Below are 27,810 nucleotides of genomic sequence, written 5' to 3' on the forward strand. Positions count from 1 at the left end.
CAACTCAAGGTTGCAGAGAATTTAGGTCTTTCAACATCTACAGCACATAATGTGAAAAGATTCAGAGAATTCAGAGACATCTCAGTGCGTAAACGGCAAGGTCGGAAACCACTGTTGAATGTGCATGATCTTCAAGCCCTCAGGCGGCACTGCCTAAGAAGCCGTCATGCTGCTGTGACAATTATAGCCACCTGGACTCGGAAGTACTTCAGAAAACCATTGTCACTGAACACAGTCTGTTGCTGCATCCAGAAATGGAACTTGAAACTGTATTACGCAAGGAGGAAGCCATACATCAATTCTATGCAGAAACGCCGGTGAGTTCTCTGGGCCCGAGCTCATCTCAGATGGACCGAAAGACTGTGGAACCATGTGCTGTGGTCAGATGAGCCCACATTTCAGCTAGTTTTCGGAAAAAACAGGCATCGAGTTCTCTGTGCCAACGATGAAAACGACCATCCTGATTGTTATCAGCAAAAGGTGCAAAAGCCAGCATCTGTGATGGTATGGGGGTGCATCAGTGCCCACAGCATGGGTGAGTTGCATGTATGTGAAGGTACCATTGACTCTGAGGCGTATATTAGGATTTTAGAGAGACATATGTTGCCATCAAGGTGACGTCTCTTCCCGGGATGTCCATGCTTATTTCAGCAGGACAATGCCAGACCACAGGCTACAACAGCGTGGCTTTGTAGACACAGAGTGCGTGTGCTTGACTGGCCTGCTGCCAGTCCAGATCTATCTCCTATTGAAAATGTATGGTGCATCATGAAGAGGAGAATCAGACAACGGAGACCACGGACTGTTGAGCAGCTGAAGTCTTATTTAAAGCAAGAATGGACAAAATTTCCAATTGCAAATCTACTACAATTAGTATCCTCAGTTCCAAAACGATTAAAAAGTGTTATTAAAAGGAAAGGTGATGCAACACAATGGTAAACATGCCTCTGTCCCAACTTTTGTTGAGTGTGTTGTAGCCATCAAATTCTAAATTTGTGTATATTTACAAAATACAATTAAGTTGGTCAGTAAAACTATTGAAAATCTTTTCTTTGTACTTTTGTCAGTTAAATAAGGGTTCACGTGAGTTAACATATCACAGATTTTTGTTTTTATTGTATTTTGGAAAATATCCCAACTTTTCTGGAAATGGGGTTTGTACTATATGTTAAGAATTTTTTTCCCTTTCTTTTTATTTAACCAAACAGCTGTTTTTTTCCCCTCTGGTAGTGGGTTTAGATTTTTTGTATAATAAACTTATTTATTTTAAATTTCATGTTTAAATTTAATCTATATGGATATGGGATAATTACACTTCATCTATGATTTCAATATATTGTAATCGATATATATTATATATCTTACTGTACCCTGAGTTGTTTTATGTAAGAAATTAATAAAGATATTGAAAAAGAAATAAAGATGTGACATAGGATCAGAAGATATTGAATCTTTGCGGGTAGACTTAAGAAACTGCAAGGGTAAAAGGACAATGGTGGCAGTTATATACAAGCATCCCAACAGTGGCTGCGAGGTGGACCACAGGTTACAACAGGAGATAGAAAAGGCATTGTTCTGGTGGTTATGGGAGATTTTATCATGCAGTTTGATTGGGAAAAGTCATGTTGGTAACAGATATCAAAAGAGTGAGTTTGTTGAATGCCTTAGAGATAGGTTTTTAGAGCAGTTTGTAGTTGAGCCTACTAGGGGATCAGCTATACTGGATTGGGGAGCTTGAGGTAAAAGTACCTTCAGGAACTAGTGATCACAATATGATTCGAGTTCAACTTGAAATTTGACAGAGAGAGAGTAAAGGCTGATTAGTGGAGTAAGGTAAATTACAATGGTATGAGAGAAGAGTTGGCCAAAGTAATTTGGAAGGAGCTGCCGGCAGGTGTGTGTGGGAACAATGAGGAAGGTGCAGGACACTTTTATTTCAAAAATGTAGAAATATTCAAATGGTAAATAGTACAACCATGGCTGACAAGGGAAGTCGAAGCCATTGTAAAAACAAAAGAAAGGGCATACAACAAAGCAAAAATTAGTGAGAAGGTAGAGGATTGGGAAGCTTTTAAAAGCCTACAGAGAGCAACTTAAAACATTAGAAAGGTGAAGATGAAATATGAAAGCAAGCTAGCAAATAATATCAGGGTTGATAGTAAAAGGTTTTTCAAGTATGTTAAAAATAAAGGAGAAATGAGAGTGGGCCACAAGAAAATGAGGCAGGAGAAATAATAAAGGGGGACAAGGAGATGGCTGATAAGTTAAATGAGTATTTTGCAGCAGTGTTAACTGTGGAGGACCCTAGCAGTATCCCTGACCTGTGTGAAGGAAGAGAAGTGGGTGCAGTTACTATTACAGGAGAGAATGTCAATGGTGATCAACCCAATGTAATGAAACAAGTATCATAGTTGATTCTTGAAGAATAGTTGAAGAACATCAGGCCGAGGTAATCAGAAAACAGAGTATAGATTGTTACATCCTGCAAGTGAGACAAGGAGTCAGCAGGACAAATTGATCCTTTAAAAGAACAGTCAGATCCATAGTCATTCCGGCTAGTCAAATAAAACAGAACTTAATAATTTAGGCTACATCCACACTGGACCGGATAATTTTGAAAACGCCGGTTTCGCGTAAAAACGATAGGCGTCCACATTATGTGTTTTTGAAAATATCTCCATCCACATTGAAACAGAGATTTCGGCGAATCTCTTCCTACTGGGCATGCGCAGGACACATATACCGAAAACAAGCGACATATTTGGTGTCGAATCTTGCCATAACAGTGCGCGTTTGTGTAGTTACAGACTAGAAAAACTTAAAACGACGGACAGCTGTTGGCTTTTGCGCAGGAGAACTTAAAAGTTAAAAAAAAACAAATACTGGAGCGTATGGAGGCAACCGACAGGGAAGTTTCACGGACAGATTGACCCGGCTGACGACAAACATTGAAAAACTGACTAACTCTGTAGCATTAATAAAGCACCTTGTTAAAGGTATAAAACATGTCTGCATCAGTGTAATCTTGTATTTCCATACAACGTTACATTAGTCCGTTACACATCTATTGTCAGAGAAGTACTTGCATAAGTAGGTAAACCACCTTCATACGAGCAAGGACAGAAAACAGGGCAAAGTGAGTACAGTATACTTATTTATTCAGTAAGTTATGGGTCAAAATATTTGGTGAGTACATTTCTAACTCTTCAGGCTTCAGTCTCGTTGCCGTCTGTTCTGAAATTGTTAGGTTGCGTTCAAGAAAACAATGAAATAGCGCGCTGCCTTCTGATAGCGTTTTCAGAAGTCTCCGGTTACCCCGTCCACACTGATCTGCCTGAGCAGCATTTTCAAAAATACCCACCCTGGAAAGCATTTCTGAAAAGCTTCGGTTACGGATTTATCCGGTGTAGTGTGGACGTAGCCTTGGATAAGAGGCTTCACCCAAAATTAAGAAAGGAATGTAAAGAATGTCCTGCCTTATCTCCACCTTTTGTTAAAAACAAAAGGTGTGAAAAGTTAGGGGACATCTTCTTGTAGGTATTGTAAGTTTATAATCCTTATTTTCACTCAAAGAAATAGTTGTGAGACATTATTCAAACATACTGTAGTTACAGACATTGTTGGTACTTAACCCAAAGTTGAAATTTAAACACAAAATCAAAAGGTGTGAAAAGTCAGGAGACAACAACTTCTCAAACTGCAGCTATTCTCAAACCAGAATACACAGTCTCAACCTTAACCATTATTTACAGGAATCTGAGGCTACATCCATACTAGACCAGATAATTTTGAAAACGCCAGTTTCGCGGAAAAACGATAGGCGTCCATACTATGCATTTTTAAAAAATATCTCTGTCCACGGTGAAACGGACATTTCAGTGAATCTCCTCCTACTACGCATGCGCAGGACTCATCTACCGAAAACAAGCGCCATGTTTGGTGTTGAATCTCGCCGTGAAAGATGGTGCGTGTTTGTTCAGTTACAGACTAGAGAAACTTAAATGACGGGCAGCTGTTGGCTCTCGTGCAGGTGGACTTAAAAGTCCTCCTTAAAAAACAAATACTGGAGCGTATGGAGGCAACCGACAGGGAGTTCACGGACAGTATGACCTGGCTGACGATGAACATTGAAAAACTGACTAACTCTGTTGCATTAATAAAGCACCTTGTTAAATGTGTAAAACATGTATGCATCAGGATTATCTTGTATTTCCATACAATGTTACACATCTATTGTCAGAGAAGTACTTGCATAATTAGGTAAACCACCTTCATACAAGCAAGGTCAGGATGTAGCCTGAGACTCCCCAATTCCCTTAAAACTTTATCAAGAAGGTGCTCAAAAAGCTGAAAGACCTAAAGGTACATAACTCACTGGGACCAGATGAACTGCATCCTAGGGTTCTGAAAGAGGTAGCATTGGAGATTGTGGTGGCATTAGAAATGCATGGTGCCAGACATCTGGAAATTTGCAAATGTCACTCCACTCTTTTAAAAGGAGGAAGGCAGCATAAAAGGAAATTATAGACCAGTTAGCCTGACCTCAGTGATTGGGAAGATGTTAGAGTCAGTTGTTAAGGATGAGGTGATGGAGTACTTGGTGACACAGGACAAGATAGGACAAAGTCAGCATGGTTTCCTTCAGGGAAAATCCTGCCTGATGAACCTGTTAGAGTTCTATGAGGAGACTACAAATAGGATAGATAAAGGGGTTGTAGTGGATGCTGTATATTGGGACTTTCAGAAGGCCTTTGACAAGGTGCCATACATGAGGCTGCCTACCAAGTCAAGAGCTTATGGTATTTCAGGAAAGTTACTAATGTGGTTAGAGGTTTGGCTGAGTGGTAGGAGGCAGTGAGTGGGAATAAAAGGATCCTTTTCTGGTTGGTTGCCTGTGACTAGTGGTGTTCTGCAGGGGTTGTTATTGGGACTACTTCTTTTTATGCTGTATATAAATGATTTAGATGATGGAATAGATGGCTTTGTTGCCAAGTTTGCAAATGATATGAAGATTGGTGGACAAGCAGGTAGTGTTGAGGAAACAGGTAGGATGCAGAAGGATTTGGACAGATTAGGAAAATGGCAAGAAAGTGGCAAATGAAATGCAATATTAGAAAATGCATGGTCATGCACTTTGGTAGTAGAAATAACTGTGTGGACTATTTTCTAAATGAGGAGAAAGTCCAGGAATCTGAGATGCAGAGGGCCTTGGGAGTCCTTGTGCAGAACACCCTAAAGGTCAATTTGCAGGTTGAGTCGGTGGTGAGGAAGGCAAATGCCATGTTAGCATTCATTTGAAGAGGTCTATAATGCAAGAGCAAAAATGTGATGTTAATGCTTTATAAGGCACTGGTCAGGCCTCACCTTGAGTATTGTGAACAGTTTTGGGCCCCTCATCTTAGAAAAGATGTACTGGCATTAGAGAGGGTCCAGACGAGGTTCACAAGGATGATTCCAGGAATGAAAGGGTTATCATATGAGGAACGTTTGATGGTTCTGGGTCTGTACGTGCTGGAATTCAGAAGGATGAGGGGGGATCTCATTGAAACTTTTCGGATGTTGAAAGGCCTAGACAGAGAAATGTGGAAAGGATGTTTCCCATGGTGGTAGAGTCTAGGACTAGAGGGTACATCCTTGGGATAGAGAGGCGCCTTTTCAAAACAGATGTGGAGAAATTTCTTTCGCCAAAGTGTGGTGAATTTGTGGAACTTGTTGCTACATGCAGCTGTGGAGGCCAGGTCATTGGGTGTATTTAAGGCAGAGATTTAAAAAGTTCTTGATTGGACATGGCATCAAAGGTTTCAGGGAGAAGGCTGGGAACTGGGGTTAAGGAGAATAAAAAAGGATCAGCCGTGATTGAATGGCAGAGCAGACTTGATGGGCCAGATAGCCTAATTCTGCTCCTATGTTTTATGCTCACGTACACAGTGATTACAAGCTCTTTTAATCCTGTGTCTTTATCTCACAACCCACCCAAGATAATTCATACCTGAAATTAGTCTTTATTTAAAACAAAGCTTAAATACGTGATGAGGATGTTAGGAGAATTCAGGGTGACTTGGATAGGCTGGGTGAGTGGGCAGATACTTGGCAGATGGCGTTTAATGTGATTAAGTGAGGTTATCCACTTTGGGAGTAAGAACAGGAAGGCAGATTATTATCTGAACGGTATAGAGTTGGGTAAGGGAGTAATACAAAGAGATCTCGGAGTCCTTGTTCATCAGTCACTGAAGGTGAATGAGCAAGTGCAACAGGCAGTGAAGAAGGCTAATGGAATGTTGGCCTTTATTACAAGAGTACAAGAGCAAGGAAATCCTCTTGCATTTGTACAGAGCCCTGGTGAGACCACACCTGGAGTATTGTGTACAGTTTTGGTCTCCAGGGTTAAGGAAGGACATCCTGGCTGTAGAGGAAGTGCAGCGTAGATTCACGAGGTTAATTCCTGGGATGTCTGGACTGTCTTACGCAGAGAGGTTAGAGAGACTGGGCTTGTACACGCTGGAATTAAGGAGATTGAGAGGGGATCTGATTGAAACATATAAGATTATTAAGGGATTAGACAAGATAGAGGCAGGAAATATGTTCCAGATGCTGGGAGAGTCCAGTACCAGAGGGCATGGTTTGAGAATAAGGGGTAGGTCATTTAGGACAGAGTTAAGGAAAAACTTCTTCTCCCAGAGAGTTGTGGGGGTCTGGAATGCACTGCCTCAGAAGGTAGTGGAGGCCAATTCTCTGGATGCTTTCAAGAAGGAGCTAGATAGGTATCTTATGGATAGGGGAATCAAGGGATATGGGGACAAGGCAGGAACCAGGTATTGATAGGAATTGATCAGCCATGATCTCAAAATGGCGGTGCAGGCTCGAAGGGCCGAATGGTCTACTTCTGCACCTATTGTCTATTGTCTATAAAGCTTTATTCCACATCTGACCGACCATTGCACTTGTTCTGACAGTGACAGGTGATCAGACGGAGAGTATCCTCATTAACTTAAATCCTAATTTATTATTTCTCTTTTGTACTTTCACACTTTGTTGCCTTTTACACATTGTTTGTCCGTCCTGTTGGGTGCAATCTTTCATTGATTCTATTATGGTTCTTGGATTTATTGAGTATGTCTGCTAGAAAACGAATCTCAGGGGTTGTATATGGTGACATGTGCACTTTGATAATAAATATACTTTTTGTACATATTGGCATTTGAGAATGTAAATCATACATGAAATGTAATATATGAAAAATCATAACGGGTGACAGAACTGAGCCCATTACATCAGTACAGATTCTACATTATCTGTTACTGCTGCTAAAGTAAGTCATCCAAAATATCACTGTCATTACGTCTTGAAGATTTGTTGCTCTTTATATTTTTTTCTAGGCATTCTCAAAGCCTGAATGATTTAAAAGCATTGTGGCATAAAAAAATTTCAGTTATTTATAAACTCGCTTTCCTTTAGAAAGCTCAGTGCTATTAACCAATCAGATTCATATCTGACTCTTTAATAATAGAAATGTTAAATGTTTCTACTGGAGGTCTGTTTTTTTTTGTTTCTCAGAAAGCTTTTATAGTTTTATTGTGTCTAAGCATTACGTTAAAAATTACATTATTCATTATTGTTTTTAAGATATTAAGTTTTCTGTCACTATTTATTCAAATTCTTATTTTTAATCTAGCGCTGAGTCATCATCCTAAGCCCACTGAATCAGTATGGCTTCACGCTTTAGTTGACATCCCGGAAAATGGTCTTGAGAATTTTGAGTACTTCTGAGCTAATATGCTAAATATGTTCCGGTGTCACTTTTGTACTGTTTGAAATTGTTTCTGCTTGGTATAAGGTATCAATAATGTACTGCAGATACAAAATTACCTTTAACTCTCATTTCCTGAGGCTCTAGATCCAGTGATTACTACTCAATTTCTTTATCTGTGTTTAGTTTGTGTATGCGGGTGACATGAGTTTAAAGCCTTGAGGAATTTGCATATTGTACTTGAATCTAATTTGATTAATTATGCCAAGATTGTTACTTTCCCTATTTCTATATAATGCTTATCTCTTTCATCAATTAATAGGAAAGTTCATGATTTGCAAACAAACCACATTAGGTCCATTATTGTTCCTGCTTGCAAACTTTCTTACCATTCTCCCTTGTAGCTCTTGTTCTAATTTATCAATTGACTTTCTCAAGACTCCCAATCCTTTCATTGGGGTATCGTAAGCCATGCGTTTTTATTTTCAAAGTATATCATGTGGATATCTATTTTACGTAGTAAAAATGATATGCTAACGTTTCTGACATAACTCATTACCAGCATTTAAAAAAATCTTGGCCTAATTGTGAGAGCTAAGATGGCTTTGTGTGCGTCAAGTTTGGGCAAGTTTTTTGATGATATAAAAGGGTAATGGATGAAGGTAGAACTGTGGATGTTGTCTACATGGATTTTAGTAAGGTATTTGACGAGGTCCTTCATGGGAGACTTGTTCAGAAGATTAAGATCCAGTGGATACATGGTGAGTTGGCCATTTGGATTCCGAACTGGATTCAACATATAGGAGGGAGATTGAAAATCTAGCTGAGTATACACCCCTCAGTATACTTCTTTGGAGGCTATGGGTGAGATGGATACCGCAGCGAGCACGCCTTTGTCACTAAATCTGGCTCCGCAGCTCAGAAGTGAAGGGGTTAGAAGAGGCAACCACCTTGCTAAAGTCCATTTAGACAATATCCAGTCTTTCCTTTATCAACTTCCCTGATAACCTCCTCTCAAGTCTATAAGTTTAGGTATACACGACCTGCTACGCGCAAACCTATCCCTAATCAGGCCCTGTCTATCCAAGTGCTTGTATGTTCATAGAATGCCTTTATTGTAGTTTACCCACTGCTGACATCAGACTCACCAGCCTATAATTTCCCAGTTTATTCAGGCAGTCATTCTTGAACAACGTTAGCTATCCTCCACAAGCACAAGACCTGAAGGGGCACCTTACCAAGCCCTGCGTAATCTGGATAAATTCCATGCTCTCACTATGGTTTTGCTGCAGTTCTGTAGACTCTGTCTGTCTCCTATGCAAAAGGTTCAACTTGAACCTTGTGTTCTTTTAGCCCTATTGATTTCCCTCTTAAATGTTCTTTTACATTTCTTTTACTCCTAGAGCACCCAATTTATTCCTTGCTGCCCATACCTGCTATGTACCTCTTTTATCTTAACCAAAGCCTCAATATCCCTAAAACCATGGTTCCCTAAACCTGTTAACCTTGCATTTTATTCTAACAGGAACATACTAATACTGTACTCTCAATTTTTCACATGGGATCCGTGGATACTAGTTAGATTGGATTTAAAATTGGCTTGGCCATAGAAGACAGAGGAAAGTAGAGGTGGTAGTTTCATTACATCTGTGCTGGAACCTCTAGTGTGGGAGGTATATGTATGCATGCATATAAATGATTTGCAAGTGGACTCACAAAAAGTAGCAAGGTCACAGATAGGAAAGTTGTCAAAGGAGGAAGTGTGGGCAGATGCGGTTTGATATGAAGAAGTGTGAGAGGTTGCACTTTGCCAAAGGTTATTTGAATTAATCTGAATAGCCCTGTGGTTAAGGCAAGAAAAGTGGTTTCAGCATTCTTAGGTTAGGTTCGAGAAATCTAGCCGAGGTTCCTGTTTCAGGTTGCTAACTGTAATTTTGATGTTACTATATTTAGGTGTCATTTAGGATTGTCTTGTTTCTTCTTTCCTTCATTTCCCATCCAGACAGATTAATAAACACACTTAATTCTGCTGATGCTGGAAATCCAGAGCAGCAACACACTAAATGCTGGAGGAACTCGGCAGGTCAGGCAGCATCTATGGAGAAGAATAAACAATTGGTGTTTCAGTCCAAGGCCCTTCCTCAGCACAGTTCAAATAGGAGGGAGAAGTGCTGGGGTGGGATATAGAAAGGGAAGAATGATAGAGACTGGAGGTGGATCGAAAGGAGACGGGAGCACAGGAAACAAAGCGACCTGAAACTGGCAAATCCATTGCCCATACTCTGCACTACTCCAACTGTGTACGAGGAATTGCAGATTTCTAATAAGTGCAGCTGCACCATACAGACTTCAATATGTATTATTGGTACCGATCTTGCTTGTGAGACTAAGATGCTCAACAGCATCCAAACATTGCATTTTTAAATAAATAAATAAATAGATAGATAGATAGATTAAATAAATGAATAAATAGATAAGATAGATGCATACATACCTATGATAAAAACATGGAACACAAGAAACACTCAGCAGACCGGTGGGGCGGAAAAAAGCAGTTAATACTTTAGGTCCAAGATCTTCATCAGAACTGTTCAACATGTGTATCTCTAAACCAAGTCTCTTTCTATCCATTTTGTGATCAGGTACAGCAAGCCTTGCTTTGAGGAAAAATGGAAGGAATCCGTCCCAACAAAGGGTCTCAGACCTGGATCATTAACTTTGTTTTTCTTACTGTGTTACTGCCTGACCTGCTAAGTGTACCCACATTTTTTTGGGTTTTGTTACTTCAGAGTTCTAGAACCTGCTCCTATTTGATGTTCAGTCCTACCTACAAGACGATTCCAGCTTCCATATGAGCAGTTTATATTGTGAGCAAGCTTTAAGATATTGAGTCTTCCAAATTCTGGAACATAGCTAAAATTTGTTTGAGTAGCAAGTGTATTCGTGGTGTGGAGGAGGAAGAAGTGGCGAATTAAAGGATGTTGACCCAAGTAATGATTATTTTTGTTGCAGGTATGTACCAGCTGTGAAGACAATGCTGTGTCCTCCAGCTTCTGTGTGGAGTGTGCGGAGTGGCTCTGTGATGCCTGTGTAGAGGCTCACCAGAGGGTAAAATTCACAAAGGATCACACTATGAGCAAGAAGAATCCAGGGCTTACAGGTAGAATCTTTGAATACTTTTATTTGTGTGTTTTCTAGCCAGTCCGTATGACCAAAATAAGCCAGCCTTTGATATGATAAAGTGCCTTCGCACTTATAAACCGAGAGTGAGAATCATAGAGTACTACAGCATAGAAATGACCCATTCTGGCCTGGTTTTCTGCTTAGTCTCATCTACTTGCATTCGCATAAGAGCCCTCCATACTTCTCTCATCCATGTACCTATCCATTACTTCCTCAGGCAGCTGGTTCCACACTCGCAGCACCCTCTGAGTGAAGAAGTTCCCTCCCTCAGATTCCACTTAAATATTTCACCTTTCACACTAACTGTGAGCGACTGATCTTCTGCTCCATTCACCGACAGGAGACTCTGAAACTGTTTTGTGAGACTTGCGGCACACTAACCTGCTGAGACTGCCAACTTCTCACCCACAAGCTGGTTCTTCCAGTTTGAGTTTGGCCTCACCGTGGCAAAGAGTGCAGTTAATGTCAGACAGGTCAATGTGGCAATGGGGAGTTGAAGTGAAGTGCAACAAGGAGCTCAAGATGGCCAGTGTGCACAGAGTTGCAGGTCTACTAAAAAAAAAGTTGCCTTGCTAACGCTTCGCCCCACTGTGTCGAGGCAGCAAATGCGATAGATTAGGGTTGGGGGTGTGTGTGACTCACCTGGAAGGACTGTTTAGGTCCTTGATAGTGAGAGAGTTGGTGTAGGGTTAAGTGTGGCACCTCATGATTGCAGAGGAGATTGCCAGTGGGCAGGGAAGAATAAGCAGACTGGGGAGTTACTGAGAGGGTGATCTCTACAGGGAGTGGGATGGAGGCTTGGGCAGAAACAGTAAAGGCTTTTTTACTGCTGGGGGCAAGGTAAGAGCAGGTCTGGGAATGGAGGAACTGCTAGTGAGAGCTCCATCAACTATGGTAGAGGAGAAGCCATTTTCTGAAAAAGGAATGGAAAATCTTGTCTTGAGAACAGATGTGGCAGAGATGAAACAGAGAAAGAGATGGTATTCTTGCAGAAGACCGGGCAGTAGGAGGTGTAATCGAGGTAACTCCGTTTATAGTAGATATTAGTGAATAGTTTATCTTATTCAATGAAGACAGATCCAGAAAAGAGAGCTGATCATCAGAAATGGTCCAAGTGAATGAGGACATCTAGAATGGTAATAGCAAAGATAAAAATGAGCAGTTCCTGACAGGTGAAGGAAGCAGCACTGATAACAAAAAAGACTTGAGTGGTCCCTGGGTAGGTTTGGAGCACATGATAAACCACAAAGACAACATAAAGGCAGGTGTAGCTAAGGCTCATGTGACTGTCCATGGCTACATCTTTGATTTCTGAAAAGTTGCAGAATTGAAAGAGATACTGGGGGCACAATAAATGCTCTCAGTGGTTGACCACTTATCCTGAGGCTATGCCCTTAGTTCAAGACTTTCCCACCAGAGCAAGGAAATCTCAAAATCTCGCTTATCCATGCTTCTCAGAATCATGCATGCATTGATGACATCACCTCTCAGTCTCCTAAACTCCACTGAGGCTACATTTCTAGAGAATGTAAACTCCGCTGATGTAGTACAGAGGGATATGAGTTGTCCTCCACATGAGAAAGAAAGACAGGCACAGATGTATCAAATAATTAAAAAGGCAAATGATACCTAGCAATTTTATTTTTGAGATCTTGTTAAGCGTGGAAAATTCAGATGAAATTTCAACACTCTGGAAAAAGTTAACTTAATGGCACTGTTGATTTGAATAAGTTCTGCATTTTCGATAATATGAGATTGATATTTTTTTCCATGTTCTTATTGTGTTTGCTTTCATTCATCCAGTTGATGGGAGGACAAACTGTGAGCGACCGATCTTCTGCTCCATTCACCGACAGGAGACTCTGAAACTGTTTTGTGAGACATGCGACACACTAACCTGCCGAGACTGCCAACTTCTCACCCACAAAGATCATAGGTAAAACCTACTGTAATTAGCAAACATTTGTTTTGCTTTTGCCTGTATTTGTCTTCTGCTGTCAGTCCTGAAGCTCACCAATGCCTCTACTTTCTGAGGAAGCTGGTGTGTCATGGACTTTGTACATACGTCATTCTGCAGGTACGCAGTAGAAAGCATCCTCACAAGCTGCATTGTTGCTTTGTGTGGTAACTGCATTGTGTCAGACAGGAAGGCTGTACAATGGATAGTAGTATTGCCCAGTGTGCATCACTGACACCAAGAATATAAGCAGAAAGGTGTTGGAAAATAGCCAGTAGTATCATGAAAGATCCTATCCAACTATGCACTGTTAGTCCTACTCCCATCAGTAAGGAGCCACGCCAGGACTACCAGACTCTAAAACAGTTACTTTCCCCAAGCAGTAAGACTGATCAACACCTTCACCCACTAACTCCAAAATTACTTTATTATTTTCCGTCAGTCACCTTGCGTACAGCCTAGTCTCACCTTGTGGATATACAATCAATCTATGGAAATAAGCTATACTCCGTATTTATTTTTATTGTGTTTTTTAAAATTATTATTGTATTCTCTATCTTTTGTGGGGGGGGGTTTGTGCTGCACTGGATCCAGAGTACAATTATTTCATTGTATATAGGAATTGACATTAAACAGTCTTAAATCCTGATGGTTGCACACTTGAGAGTTATTCTTAATATACACGATACATGCCCGGTTATTTCTTCCAGCTGAACAAGCGTGTATAGGTTTCTATGTATTGTCTAATTACATAGTTTATCTCATCAGCAAGACAGTGCTACAATATTGTCTTGTTTCATATCACTGAAACATGCTATTCACTGCAGGGGTCTGAATCTGTTTCAGCTATTACACCCTGAACAGAAGTTTACCGCCATTTATTCTGACTCATCACTATTTCATTGTTAAGCTGATTTTCAACCAGCCTTCACAAATCAGAGTATTTTGCTTCATTGAATGTAAATAACACTTAATTACTTAACTTTCTCCGGGAACAGAATGGGGACTGCTCTGCTTCTGACATGTTAATCCCTTTGCACCTCAGATTTTTGTATTTTCTCTCTATTTAGTCTATGCTTTTTATTCCTTCTACCAAAGTGCATAACCATACACTTTGCTGCACTATATCTGCCATTTTTTAACCCATTCTCCTACTCTGTCTTAAGTCCTTTGTGAGTCTTCAGCATTACCTGCCCCACTACCTATCTTTTATATTGTCCTTAAGCTTGGCCAATGCCATCAATTCCGTCATCCAAGTCATTGACATAAAATGTAAAAAAAAAACACGGTTGCAACACCGACCCCTGTAGAACATCACTAGTCACTGGCAGCCAACTAGACTGCACCTGGGAAGCAACACAGCATCCAGGTGTCACTTTCGCAACCACAGAACCTTGTCTCTGTTCCCCTGACTATGGAATCTCTTATCGCCACTGCAGTCCTCTTCACCTCTCTTCTCCTCTGAGCCACAGTGGCAGAGATCCAGTTGCTGCAGAGCCCCCCAGTAGGTCATCACCCCCCCCCCCCCACCAAAGTGGTATACTTATTATTGAGGCGAACGTCCACAGAGGCACTCTGCACCTGCTCCTCATTTCCCTTCCTTCTCCTGGCAGTCACCCAGTTACCTAGCTCCTGCAACCTAGGGATGGCTACCTCACTGTAGCTTCAGTTCCTTAACGTGATCTCTGAGGAGCTGCATCTCGGTGCACCTGGTGCAGATCCTGGAGTCTGGAAGTCTTTCAGAATTCCCACATCTCATGCACAGAACAAAACTCAGCTCCTAGAGCCATTCTCACTGCACTAACTGTACCCTACAGAGCAGGGATTAAAAAACGTAGAGGAAGAAGAAACTTAGTGGATACTTCTACTGCTCACTGCCTTTGCAAACTCCTCTAATGCCTCTCTGATGCAGGCAGCAGCACAGTCCACTCCTTCAGTTTCTCTGCCAACAAGCAACTCGCTGATGGGGTAGACCTGCAGTACTTTTAAGTTTCTATTGTTCAGCAGGGTCTTGTGATTGTTTAAAATGCATTTAAAATAGACAATCATACCCCATAGAAGCCGCCACAATTGACCATGCTGCCATCTTACCAGAAGGGTTTCTTTATCTTCCGGTAATTAACCCCCTCTCCATTCTCCATTCTGTCTCCCCTCTCATCCCTTTCCTCCTCCTCACCTGAACATCACCTCACTCTGTGCAAGTCCTCCTTTCCTCTCTCCCATGATCCACTGACCTCTCCTATCATATTTGTCCTTTACCCCTTTCCAGCTTCTACCTCCCAGCTTCCCCCATCATTCCCTTTTATTCCCCTTACCCCATCCACCCACCTCCCCCTCACCTGTCCAAACCTATCACCAATCAGCTTTCCCGTCTAATTCTGATTTCTCACCCTTCCCTTTCCAATCCTGATGGACGTTCTCAGTCCAAAACACTGACTGTTCTTTACTTTCCATTGATTCCACCTGACATGCTGACTTTCTCCATGTTCCTCAAGATTTCCAGCATCTGCAGAATCTCTTCTGTTTATGATAAATTTCCGTCAGTGCTTGCTTCTTCCACCTACCTAGTCTGATCTTGACATTGAATGAACTTCCTCCCGGGTCACCAGCAAGTGAATTGCTAAGCCTCAGCACTCTGTTTGACTAGTTTTATCTGGTTTCTTGGCCATATACACCATTAGGCTAAACACACAGTTTGAACTTTTAAGTATTATGGTTCAGGATGTTTGTTCCATTAAAGATCTTCCTTTAATGAATCGTACACCCAATTTGACCCCTAATACACATAATTCTGTACAGAGCTTGGATTACCATGTCATTGTTTCTGGGTATAATTAAACACTGCTCTGAAAACCCTGAGATGTTTTGCTGTATTGAAACAACAGCAAGAGGGGTACAGGAGTGAGACAGACAGCTGGTTGAGTGGTGTCACAACAAGAGCCTTGCTCTCAACATCGGTCAGACCAACGAATTGATTTTGAACTTCTGGAAAAGGGTGTGTCGACGGAACCTCATCAACTGGGAAGGGTGAGCACTTTACAGTTCCTGAGTGTCAATGTCTCTGAAGATCTGTCCTGTGCCCAACATATTATTGCAATTACAGAGAAGGTGCAACAATAGTTGCATTTCATTCGGAGTTTGAGGAGTCTTGGTATGTCACCATAATTCTTGCCAATTTCTACAGATGTACTATGAAGAGCATTCCAACTGGTTGCATCACAATCTGGTATGGAGTGACCACTGCACAGCATTGGAAGCTGTAGACTCACCAGCTTCATCGTGGGCACTTGCCGTCTCAGCATCAAGGCGATGCCTCAAAAAGGCAGCATCTGTCATCAAGGAACCCCGTCAGCCTGGGTGTACTCTCTTCTCTTTGCTTCCATCAAATAGGAAGTACAGGAGACTGTAGACAAACACCCAATGTTTTAGGAACAGTTTTTTCTCCTCTACCATTTCTGAATGGCCAATGACCTCCATGTACATTATGTCGCTATTTCTGTTTTTTGCTCTTTTTGCACTACTTCTTTGATTTTCTTATTTCTTGCAATTTGGTAGTCTTTATTATTATGCATTGCAATGTACCCCTGCAAAACAACAAATTTAATGACGTCTGTCAGTGATATTAAACAACACATTTTACAGTGATGTTCTTCATCAATTTCAAATGGCAGTCATTGATAGATCTTTCTGAGCAGGTTGAATGTGAGGGTCGAAAACCTCATTTCAACAGATTTGTCCTTCACAGAACAACTACACTGTATATTGCTGCACATGCTTAGATTAAAGAAAAATCACATCTGCATTGAAGCATATATTGCATTACAGATACCAGTTTCTCGAGGAAGCTATTAAGAACCAGAAGATGACGCTGGAAAACCTGGTGAAAAAGTTGACAGAGAAGAAAACTCAGCTGCAAGTGACCACTAAACAAGTCCGTACTAGGTGCGTTCTCTGGCTTTGTCTGGCAGTTCACCATTGTTTTTACTCAAGTCGAATAAGTCCATTGAAGAAGCTGCCGGTCCTGGTTATAAGTCCCATCAGATGTTATACCATGAGTTGATAAAAGCTTAGCTCTTAACTTCCTTAGCCAAGAGTAAAATAAAACAACATACAAAAGGGCTTACGCAGCCAATTACCGTTTGCTAATAACTCATCTCAGCTGGGAGTTACGCTAGGTTCAATCTAATGTATAACAGAGCTGCAGATTAGTGATGGATTTATAGTGTCTCTGTCAAAAAGTGCAGATAACAGATGAGGATGTAATGTGTTGCTCTTAATATAAAGTTACCTGAATAACCTGTTAGCACTCGCTCTCTTAAATCGTATCTGCAGGTTGAGATAAATGGTGAGACCAATTGGTGACACAATGGCACAGCTTGTAGAGCTGCTGCCTCATCGTACTAGGAATCTGGGTTTAATCCTGACATCTCGTGGAGTTCCCCCATTCTTCCAGTGACTGCATGGATTACCTCCAGGCGCTCTGATTTACCCTCATCCCAAAGATGTGTGATTGGCACCTGTAAATTGCCCTTCTGTGAGTTGTAGAATCGGAGGGCAGTCAATGAAATTCAGGGGAGAATTTTTTAAAAATTCGATTAATGTAGGGTTAGTGTAAATGGATGGTTAGTGGTCAACATGAACTCGATGGGCCTGCTTCCATGTTGTATTACTCTGACTGAATATTTTCTGATTTCTCAGTTAACTTGTTGAATTTTAAAGTAACCCACTACTTTAGTTAAACAAGGTCTGCAGTATTGGGTGAGCAGAGAAAAAAGAAACTTCATCTTGCATTTTAATACTGTGGGGTTTTAAAGTCAGTTCAAAGGTGATACTTTTTTCAGGGAGGTAATCAGGTGGTGGGGTAGTAATACATGTCTATCAAAGGAGGTATAAAACGCTCTTTCCCTCTGCTAGCCTTTAGGCCACCCTGGGGCAAGGTGTAACGCCTGCTTTGCCCCCTCCCCCATCGGGGTCATGTGAAGCCATGGGAGCAGGTGGTGAATGGTCATACGAGCAGCTGGTGTGCATTACAAGTGCTGGTTATGTGACCACTGACACCAGGCAGGAAGTCTATGAATTGCTAATGGCTGGGGTCACTTGTTTTGTAAGGACACTTCCCAGAAGAAGACAATAGCAAACCACTTCTATTAAAGACTTTGCCAAGAACAGTAATTTTCAAAGACCATGATCACCTGTGTCATACAACATGGCATGTAATGCTGATGATGAAACTAGTCTGTGTTGATTTTGAAGAGTATTCAAGGAGAGTTTTTAAAATAAAGAAACTTCCTTGTGATTGTATATATTTACAACTCTTAAGTACCTCGAAGGTAGTATATTAGCATTAGCTGGCTCTTTCCTTCCCAGCCCTTCTATTGTGCACAATAGGTCAGTTTCTTACATACAACGGAAACATCCAACAGAGGGGTATTGGGTTTTGTTGCAGGACTTTTCTGATTACAATTGGATCAATATCCTGATTTCATCCATCAGATTAAGAGATGTTCAGGACATGCAGAAGAAAGTCCAGGTGGAGATCAAGATGGCTATCCTTCAGATAATGAGAGAACTAAATAAACGTGGCAAGACCCTCATCCAGAGGGTGGAGGTAATCACACTTATCTGACTTGCTGATGTTTGTGCCGTGGTGTTAGTATAGAAACAGTTTTGGATGAGAAATCCAGTTGTCTGCTTTGAAAGAATCGTGGAGCATTTCCACATTTGCTGTGAGCTATTTTTGCACTGTAACTTAAATTCTGCAATTAAAAGTTCAGTATAAGTGATGGTGCGTATGAAATGTCAGGTGCCACACCACATACTAAAACGAACATACAAGTAGGAGGATAAGGTTAATGACTGAGTGGCTGAAGAACAGGTGGGACACATCAGTTGCTTGTACCATTGGGATTTCTTCCGAGACAGAGGCAACCTGTTTAAAAGGGGCATGTTTTACCTAAACTGGAGGGGGACCATTATCCTTCTGTGGAGGTTTGCTCGTGCGACTCGAGAGTTTAAAGTAGTCTGGGAGGTGAGGTAGAACCCAAACTAATGCTGTATCAAGGCATCCGTCATTTCAGCGCCCAAGAAGAGCCGGGTGAACTGCTTCAACGACATGTCTAGTAACACTCACATGTACTGTGATGAAGTGCTTTGTGAAGTTGGTCATACCTAGAATTAACTGCTAGATCTGTTGCAGGTTACCTACTGTTACAATAGGTCTATAGCGGACACAATCCCACTGGTTCACCACGTAACTTTGGAACACCTGGATAACAATAATGAATACATCAGGTTGTTGTTTATTGATTGCAGCTCAGTGTTCAACACCATCATCCCTTCAGTACTAATTAACAATCTTCAAAACCTGGGCATCTGTACCTCCCTCTGCAGCTGGACCCTTGACTTACTCATCAGGAGACCACAGTCGGTGTTAATCAGAAATGACATCTCCTCCTTGCTGACAGTCAATAAGTCTGCACCTCAAGGATGCGTGCTTAACTCACTACTCTACTCTCTTTACACTTGTGACTACGTAGATAAACACAGCTCAAACCCATCTATAAATTTGCCGATGTTGTTGGCAGAATCTCAGATGGTGACAAGGAGGCATGGTGAGATAGATCAGCTCTGATTAAGTGGTGTCGCAAGAACAACTTTGCATTCAATGTCAGCAAGACCAAGGAATTGATTGTGGACTTCAGGAAGGGGAAGGCAGGAGAACACACAACAGTCCTCATCAAGAGTCAGCAATCAAAAGGGTGAGCAGCTTTAAGTTCCTAGGGTTTAGCATCTCAAGAGGATCCATCTTGGCCCCAACACATTGATGCAATCACAAAGATGGCACACCAGGGGCCATTCTTCATTGGGAGTTTCAGGAGAATTGGTTTGGTAAGTCACCAAAGGCTCTAACAAATTTCTGCAGGCATAACCATGGAGAGCATTCTGATTGGTTGCCTCACTGTCTGATATGGAGGCTTCAAAGCACAGGATTGAAGAGGTTGCTGAGTGTTGTAGACTCTGCCTGCTCCATCATGGGCATATCCTGCCCCACAGTCAAGGACATCTTCAGAAGGCAGCATCCCAAGAATGTGGAAGCTATCATTAGGGTCCCTCTCCATTGGGATATGCCCTCTTGTCATCACTACCATCAGGGAGGAGGTAGAGGAGCCTGATAATAAATCTGATTCTGAGAAGGTGTAGCAAAGAGGTTAAAGCATGCCAGCCCTCTTATGTTGGACAGGGAGTGCAGATGATCTGATATGCTAAACTGCATTAACTTTAAAGCAAGAAGCCTCACATGTAAGACAGATGAGTATGGATCATCATATGAGATTATGATATTGCAGTTAGTATGTGAGGGATGGGAAGGAATGACAGCTCAGTCTTCCAGCTTGATTGAGGTGGAGCTAGCGAGGAGGGGAGTTGTACTATTGATTAGGAAGAATGTCACATCCTGGGAATTGTGCTGTGTAGTGATGTGGGTGGAACAGCAGGAATTAGAGGAGCATACATGTAGGAAAATCACAGATAGGTGTGGAAATAATTGTGTAATAATAGTTGATTTCAACTTCCCTAAAGTCTGATTCTGATTTTGATTCTAATGTTGAACAGGACAGACGTATTGCCAAGTGATAGGATGGGACAGAATTTGTTAAGAGTGTCCAGGAACGTTTTCTAAAGCATTCTGGCCCAACAACCCACCTATTTAACTCTAGCTTAATCCTAGAACAATTTACAATGACCAGTCAGCCTACTAACATCTTTGGACTGTGGGAGGAAACTGGGGCATCCAGAGGAAACCCACACGCTTAAGAAAAGGATGTAGAAACAAACATTATATAGATGGCCCAACTGGAGAATGTACAATGTTTGACCACCTCTTGGGAAATGACGTGCCATAAATATGGTAGTCCAACAGGCTTTTTTCTGTGCTGTACCAAACTGCCACACCTTCACCAGTTCCTTTACTGAAAGGAAATATTGATAGTCCTGCATAGTTTGCCCATTATGTGACCACACTACATTGTGGTATCCTAGAGTACCTTTGCAACTTGAGCAGTTAGATTTTTTTTTAAATAGTGGATTTGGCTTTAAAACTGAGTCACTAATGCTTGAAAGCTTTTCCAATTACTGAGCTGGAGGAGTATGGCCTGTTATAATAGTGGGCCAAGGGAGTTAAACCCTTGCTGATGTCATAGCAGCATAGGAAGTTCGACATTTGGTGTCCATTTGTGGGAGTATAAAACTCTTCTGTTGTTTCAATTCTCAGTTTGTCTCACTGAAAAGCAGTCATGTGGTGAAGTTAGTACACCCAACAACTGCATGTCAGAATATACTGCCCCAGTGGAAGTGCCTGCCAACAGGCAATGCCTCGCTGAATAGTCAAAAATTGAGTGAAGTGCCATTGATAGTGGGAGTGAAAGCATAGAAAGGGGTCAAAATGCACCATGTTCAATTTCTGCATTTTATTTAAACTTCAGTTGGATTAGTTTTTGTCTTATTTCTCCTATCTTAAAGTGTGAGTGACTGTGTTTATTGAAAACCTAGCTTTTACATTGAGCTAAGTGCTGTGAATTTCATTGTGCTTGTGTTTCACCATCCTCCCGTTATTAATTTATGTTGCTAATTGTGTTATTGATTCCCTGCTCTGTGCAGTTGATGTATGTTCATATTACTGGTTTCCTTTCCTGGGAGAGCAGTAACAAGCATCAGATCTCACGCCCATCTTGTCAAGTGACAGGCAGCTAGGTGATTTCTCTGAGATGCCCAGTATATCTTCTGCTTTGATTCCTGCAGAGATTGGCCGAGGAGCAGCAGCTGAAGTTGGAGCAGCAGCACCTGTCTATGTCCAAGCTGTACCGGCAAATGGACCATGTCTTAAAGTTTGCTTCTTGGGCCGTCAGCACTGATAACAGCACAGCCCTGCTGCTCTGCAAAAAACTGGTATTGAAAGAATTCTGCTTTATATATTTCAACTCTTGACTTATCAACATAAAATGTTCGTAGGCACACTAGGCAAGACTGACCCAGAATCAGATAATGTCAATATGCAGGCAGACTATGGAGGATTGAGATGCCTCCCTGTTTGGATTGTGTTATTTAAGGGATGAAGAAACTGTCCTGTGTTCATTATGATTAGGATTTAGTTTCAGGAACCCTCCGTATGCATCTAAAGAATTCAGTACAAATAGTTAATTCAGAATCTGATCTCAGCTTTTAGGTTGACTTTCAGGTGATGCAAAGTCAGTTTGTAGGAAGGTCAAACACTGAAATAAAATAATATTTAAATTCCTTAAAATCCTATCACGTTATTGAATGCAAAGTGTGAGACCTGACACCCGTAAGTCCACTGACTCTCCTTGCAATGTTGTGGGCTCTTTTGTTTGCACATTATTTACCTGTTAAATCAGCCAGGAACTGCAGATAAAAGGATGAATCTTTTGTGCTCTGTGAGTTCACTGCACAAGGCTTCTTGCTTAAACTACCTTTGCTTTTACAGATCTTCTATCAGTTACAAAGAGGGTTGCAATCCAAGGTTAATACAGAGGAGTTGAAGAATGACATTATCACTTTTCTCTGGGACTCTGCTTTCTGGACTAAGAATGCAGCTAATTTTGGTGAGTACTTCAAACCCTGATTGCAACAGAAGACGTGCTTCCCAAATTAATGCTGTAATTTGTTAGCTTCACATTTTACCTGTTCGACTAGCCTTTCATAGCTTGTACTTGTATAACACTGGACTGCCTGTACTCCAACTCTCTAAGTCCTCTTCTTTCATTGTCCCCGTATTCATCGATCTATGTATGTTTCATTGTCCAACAGACTCTTGAGTTTTTAAACCTCTCATTTCTGTTCCTCCATGGTCTTCTCCATCTTAATCTATGTAGCTTCCTCCAGTCCAACAAGCCTCTTCCAATTTTGGTCTCTTCTGCATTTTTTTTTAATACAGTTATGTCACTCCCCTGTTGATGATTGTATTTTCAACAGTCTGGATCCCAGGCTGTGAATTTCTCCTCCTAAGCTAATGCTGTCTTAAAAAGTTGAGTGCATTTTTTCAAACGGTTTCTTTCCCAACAGGCAATGTTGTGATTGAAGTCCCCCCAACGTTGTCAACGCATGTTCCAGTTCAGCATCCGTCAATGTCCAGCCATTGTCCTCAACCTGTCTCCCAGCAACACCCCATCCCTCAGCTCCAGCCTGTTTCCCAACACCAGCCTAACAATCGAATGATTGCAACACAAGGAAACTCTTGGCAAAGCCACGCACCTATGCAGTCTTCCCATCGCCTTCCGCCACCCAGTTACCAGCAGACGCAGCTCCCACCCCCACGCCAGCTCCCTCCACAGCAGACCACACAGCAGGTCCTGATTCGCCAGCCTCACTCGGCTCCCCACTGGTCACCAGTGAGCGGACACTCACGGATGCAGCAAGCGGTGCAGCTTGTGAAGCCAAAAACCACAATGCCAAGTACTAATGGCAGGTACCTTCAGCAGATGCAGGTGCAGGTGGTTCAACAAGGGAACATTGTGCAGATGCAGCAACAGCAGCAGCAGCAGCTCATGAATCAGGTGCTATTACTGCCACAGATGAATGGAGTACAAGTAAGTCTATCATTTTAATCTTTCCTCTCCCATTCCCCCTTTTGATCAAGACAAAGGTTAGCTTTATTTGTCACACGTGCATCGAAACATCAAAACAAATGTAGTTTGTATCAGCGACCAGAGCACTGTCCAAGGTATGCTGAGGGCAGTCTGCAAGTGTCAGCATGTTTCTGGCAGCAACGTAGCATGTCCTTTTACTAACCCTGATCTGTGTGTCTTTGGAATGTGGGAGGAAACCAGAGCACCCGGGGAAAACTCAAGGGAGAACGTGCAAACTCCCATAAAGTCTGTACCAGGAGCAATGCCAAATGAAACTAATCCTACCTTCCTGCACATGGTCCATATACCTCCATTCATGTTCACAGCAAAATAAACATAACGGCATTAGTATATGTTGTAAGGAATGCAGTATGAGGTAGTGTTAGGGTTTTCAGGTTGGTCAAGAAGCTGATGGTAATGGGGAAGGGCTGTCATTGAACCTTGAGGTGTGAGTCTTCAGGCTCCCGTACTTCCAGCTTGAACACAGCATTGTGAAGAGGACGTGGGCAGAACTGCATCCTGAACTGTCGGTGAGTCCACCACATGCTGTAGCAATTTATGTTCCTGTGCATTGGAGTTTCCCTACCAGGCTCTGATGCAACCACTTAGATTCTTTTCACTGTAGTTCTGTAGAGTTTTATTTGAGTCTTTAATGACATGCCAAATCTCTTTAAACTTCTAAGAAAGTAGAAAAAGCGTATGCCGTTATGGTTGCATATATATGCTAGGGCTTGGTAATGTCCTCAGAGAGGTTAACACCCCAGAACTGAGCTATTTAGTTTTATTAGCCAAAGGAAGTAAGCAATATTCCATGGGTCAAAAATCAGCCATAATCTAATTAAGTGGCAGAGCAGGTTTAAAGAGATAAATGATCCATTTGCTCTTTAAATGTTATAAGCTGACTTTAAATAACTTAGCAGGAAATTTACTGAATTCACTCATTTAACTTTGTTATTGACCAGATAAAATCCTTGCTCTTTTATTTTGGGATACGTCCTGTGCTAGTTCCTTGGTAATCACTTGAAGGACCAGTATCATTCTGCTACCTAAGAAAAAGAAGATAACATGTTTAAGTGATTATCGCCCAGCAGCTGTGACATCTACCAGCACAAAGAGTTTCAAGAGGTTGGTCACGGCATGCATCAGTTCCAGCCTTCTGGACAACCTCGTCACACTACAGTTTCCCTGCCCCTACACCCGTCTCTGGAGCACCTGGACAGTAAAGATACAGCTCGGCTTTCAACATTAACATTCCAAGCAAGTTCATCGCCAAATTCCAGATCTTGGGAGTCAATGCCTCCCGCTGCAACTGGATCCTTGTCTTCCTGACCACCAGACTGCAATCAGTAAAGATAGGCAGCGACACCTCAACTCCAATTACTCTAAACATATTGCACTACAAGGTAACATCCTCAGTCCCTACTCCACTCCTTCAACACTCATGATTGTGTGCCCGGATTCTGCTCTACTTCCGTCTACATTTTTGTAGATGACACCACCGTAATGATCGCATTTCAAATAACAGTAAGTCAGAGTACAGGAAGGAGGTAAAGAGCTTAGTAACATACTGTCATGACAACAACCTTCCCTTGACTCGGTCATTGACTTTAGAAACAGGGTGGCACTCATCCTCCCGTCTACATTGATGGTCCAGGCTGAGACCTTCAAGTTCTGAAGAGTGAGCATTGTTACGTACCCCGTAACTGGGTTGTCAAACCAGCAGAAATGGAACACTCGTTGGAGTCTGTAATTATTAAAAACTAATAGAGTTTATTAGTAAATTAAGTAATACAGTACACTAAATGCAAGGATATAAATGTAACAGGGTAGCAATGATAATATACACATATACACAGAAATATAGGAATCAGCCAAGCTCTATCGAAGTCTAGAGGTTAATGATCAGTGTCCAAGTGAAGCAGAGTTCAGTTCAGTTTAGCGTAGTTCGAGGTAGCTGTTGTGGTACCATTGGAGAGAGAGTGAGAGGTACAGCTGAAATTTCAGGCAAACCTTCCGTTGTCTTCTTGTCCCGTTGTGGTTACCGACTGTCACCCTTCCATTCCAGATGCAACCGTTCTTCCGGGGTGAACCCGTCACCCAGCCAAGGGTGGACACACAACAGGTCCCCAATGGTTGTACCTTTACACCCTGTGAACCTCTGGCCGATTCCTGCGAATCGGTCCTTCAAACTCCCACCAATTTGTGGGGGCACAATGCTCTCTCCAGGGTCTCGTGGCGTGTCTGCGCCTGTGTCTTAGCAAACCCGCTATTTTATCTCTCTTCTCTCCCCCCCCCCCCCCCCCCCCCCCCCCGGATGGGGTATCACCTGTCCATCAAACTTCACCACTTCCTGCTGTCTCAGCATGAGTGTTAATGAGTAGTTCAGGTTCAAAGCAAATGTCCGTGGCAGTATCAGTGCAGACGCCAAAATACTGAATTATGTGTCTCTCTCTCGTTATCTCTCTCTTATTAGCATTTTGAATGGCTCTCCCTTCTCTCTCTCTCTCTCTCTCTCTCTCTCTCCCTCTCCCTCTCCCTCTCCCTCTCCCTCTCCCTCTCCCTCTCCCTCTCCCTCTCCCTCTCCCTCTCCCTCTCCCTCTCCCTCTCCCTCTCCCTCTCCCTCTCCCTCTCCCTCTCCCTCTCCCTCTCTCTCTCTCGTTATCTTTCTCTCAGCATTTTGGATGGCTCTCTTTTAATTCTCTCTTATTAGCAGCATCCATTCTGCAGCTCTGCTTGGCTTCACACATAACAGCATCAACAATAGCCTGTCTGGGTTCAACTACAGAGACACTGCGGTCAAGAAAACTCAACAAAGCCTCTACTTTCTCATGAAGCAATCAGTAAGGATAGGAAGCAACACTTCAGTTACAATTATTTGGCATGTCCTCTTCGACCCTAACCAACTTTTACCAATGCACCACAGAAAACATCCTATCTCCCTGGATAACGGCATGGTGCGGCAAAAGCTCTGCACGTGACCACAAAAAATTGCAGAGTTGTGGATATAACTCAGCACTGTACGGAAAGCAGCCTACTCTTTGGATTCTGACTATACTTCTCGCTGCATCAGTAAAGCAGCCAGCATAATCTATAAGACCCTGGTTATTCTCTCTTCTTCCCTTGAGGTGAAGATACAAAAGCCTGAAAGCACACGCTACCAGGCTTATGGACAGCTTCTAACCTGCTGTTATAAGGCTAAGTAGATCCTTAGTATGATAGCTTGAGAGCTGATGTGTCAAACTTGTCTTATTATTATCTTGCTCCTTATTGTTCTTCTGCACTGCACCTTCTCTGTGGCTCTTACCCTTTATTCTGCCTGTTATTGTTTTGCCTTGTTCTACCTCAATGCATTTATGTAATGAAAAGATCTGTCTGAACAGTAAGCAAGGTGAGCATTTCACATGTAACAATAATAAATTAATACCAGTTCCAATTAATCTAAGTCCTGCATCTACTCATTGTCTCAGATTTTTATTTTCAAATGTTTAGTCAATTCTTCTTAATTCAAGTAGTGCATTCCAGTTTGACCATCTGTATAAAATAACTTTACATCACTACTTCACCTCTACTCTCTGATTACTGGACTATCTACTACTGGAAACTATTCTATTTGAACTTATAATGATTTGAACTCCTCTGAGAACCTCTTTAACCTCTTTTATAAGAAAAAAAGACCTTTACAGCACTCCTCTAAAATATATCCCTCATCCATCATCCCACAGACTATTCTAAAAACTGGCAAGCATGGATGATGGAGTGCTTATTTTGAATAATATTTTTGTCTTCTATATACGCTTTTTTCATTGCCAGAGTTTGTTTTCTGTTTTGTAGATTCGCCAGCCTCAGGGACATACTCAGGGAGCTGTCAAGCAATCGATCATTGGGGGCCAGACACTGTACCAGCAAATGTCCGTCCATCAGCCTACTGCCATTAGCAAACTGCCTTCCCCAACACAGCGGCAGCAGCTGTCCTTTGGGCCTAGTGCAGCTGGTAGTGTTCAGTCCCCACCTTCGCACCACCTATCTACGTCCACTGGGCTATCGAATGTTCCTGTAAGTCGACCGTCTCCTCCTGTGCAGCAAGCACTCAGATCAAATACTTCTACCAGCAGGCAGTTGCTAACAACTGCCACACCCCAGCAAGTGCACTCTAACAATTCTGCTACCAGTCAGAGTGTAAGTATGTTGCATAATTTAATTTATTTGCATTGTCTTTATGCAGTATTTGGGAGCCTGTTTCTAACAGCAAATTGCTTTTGAGCAATATATTTTAGCATTGTGAT

General features: G+C 42.0%; 1 protein-coding gene across 5 annotated transcripts in view; it reads left to right on the forward strand.

Annotated features, from left to right (window-relative positions):
• The window catches only part of LOC140719356 (transcription intermediary factor 1-beta-like), a 120,394-nt gene that overhangs the window by 70,780 nt on the left and 21,804 nt on the right, over positions 1–27,810 (forward strand). For all 5 annotated transcript variants that reach the window (XM_073033941.1, XM_073033938.1, XM_073033940.1 and 2 more), the window contains exons 3-10: positions 10,760–10,907; positions 12,734–12,866; positions 16,713–16,829; positions 18,381–18,495; positions 21,684–21,830; positions 22,387–22,504; positions 22,965–23,488; positions 27,359–27,703. In XM_073033941.1, coding sequence (XP_072890042.1) covers positions 10,760–10,907; positions 12,734–12,866; positions 16,713–16,829; positions 18,381–18,495; positions 21,684–21,830; positions 22,387–22,504; positions 22,965–23,488; positions 27,359–27,703 — 1,647 coding nt within the window. The remainder of the gene's footprint in view (positions 1–10,759; positions 10,908–12,733; positions 12,867–16,712; positions 16,830–18,380; positions 18,496–21,683; positions 21,831–22,386; positions 22,505–22,964; positions 23,489–27,358; positions 27,704–27,810) is intronic.

Source organism: Hemitrygon akajei, chromosome 31 (genome assembly GCF_048418815.1).
Source record: "Hemitrygon akajei chromosome 31, sHemAka1.3, whole genome shotgun sequence".
Taxonomy (NCBI): Eukaryota; Metazoa; Chordata; class Chondrichthyes; order Myliobatiformes; family Dasyatidae; genus Hemitrygon; species Hemitrygon akajei.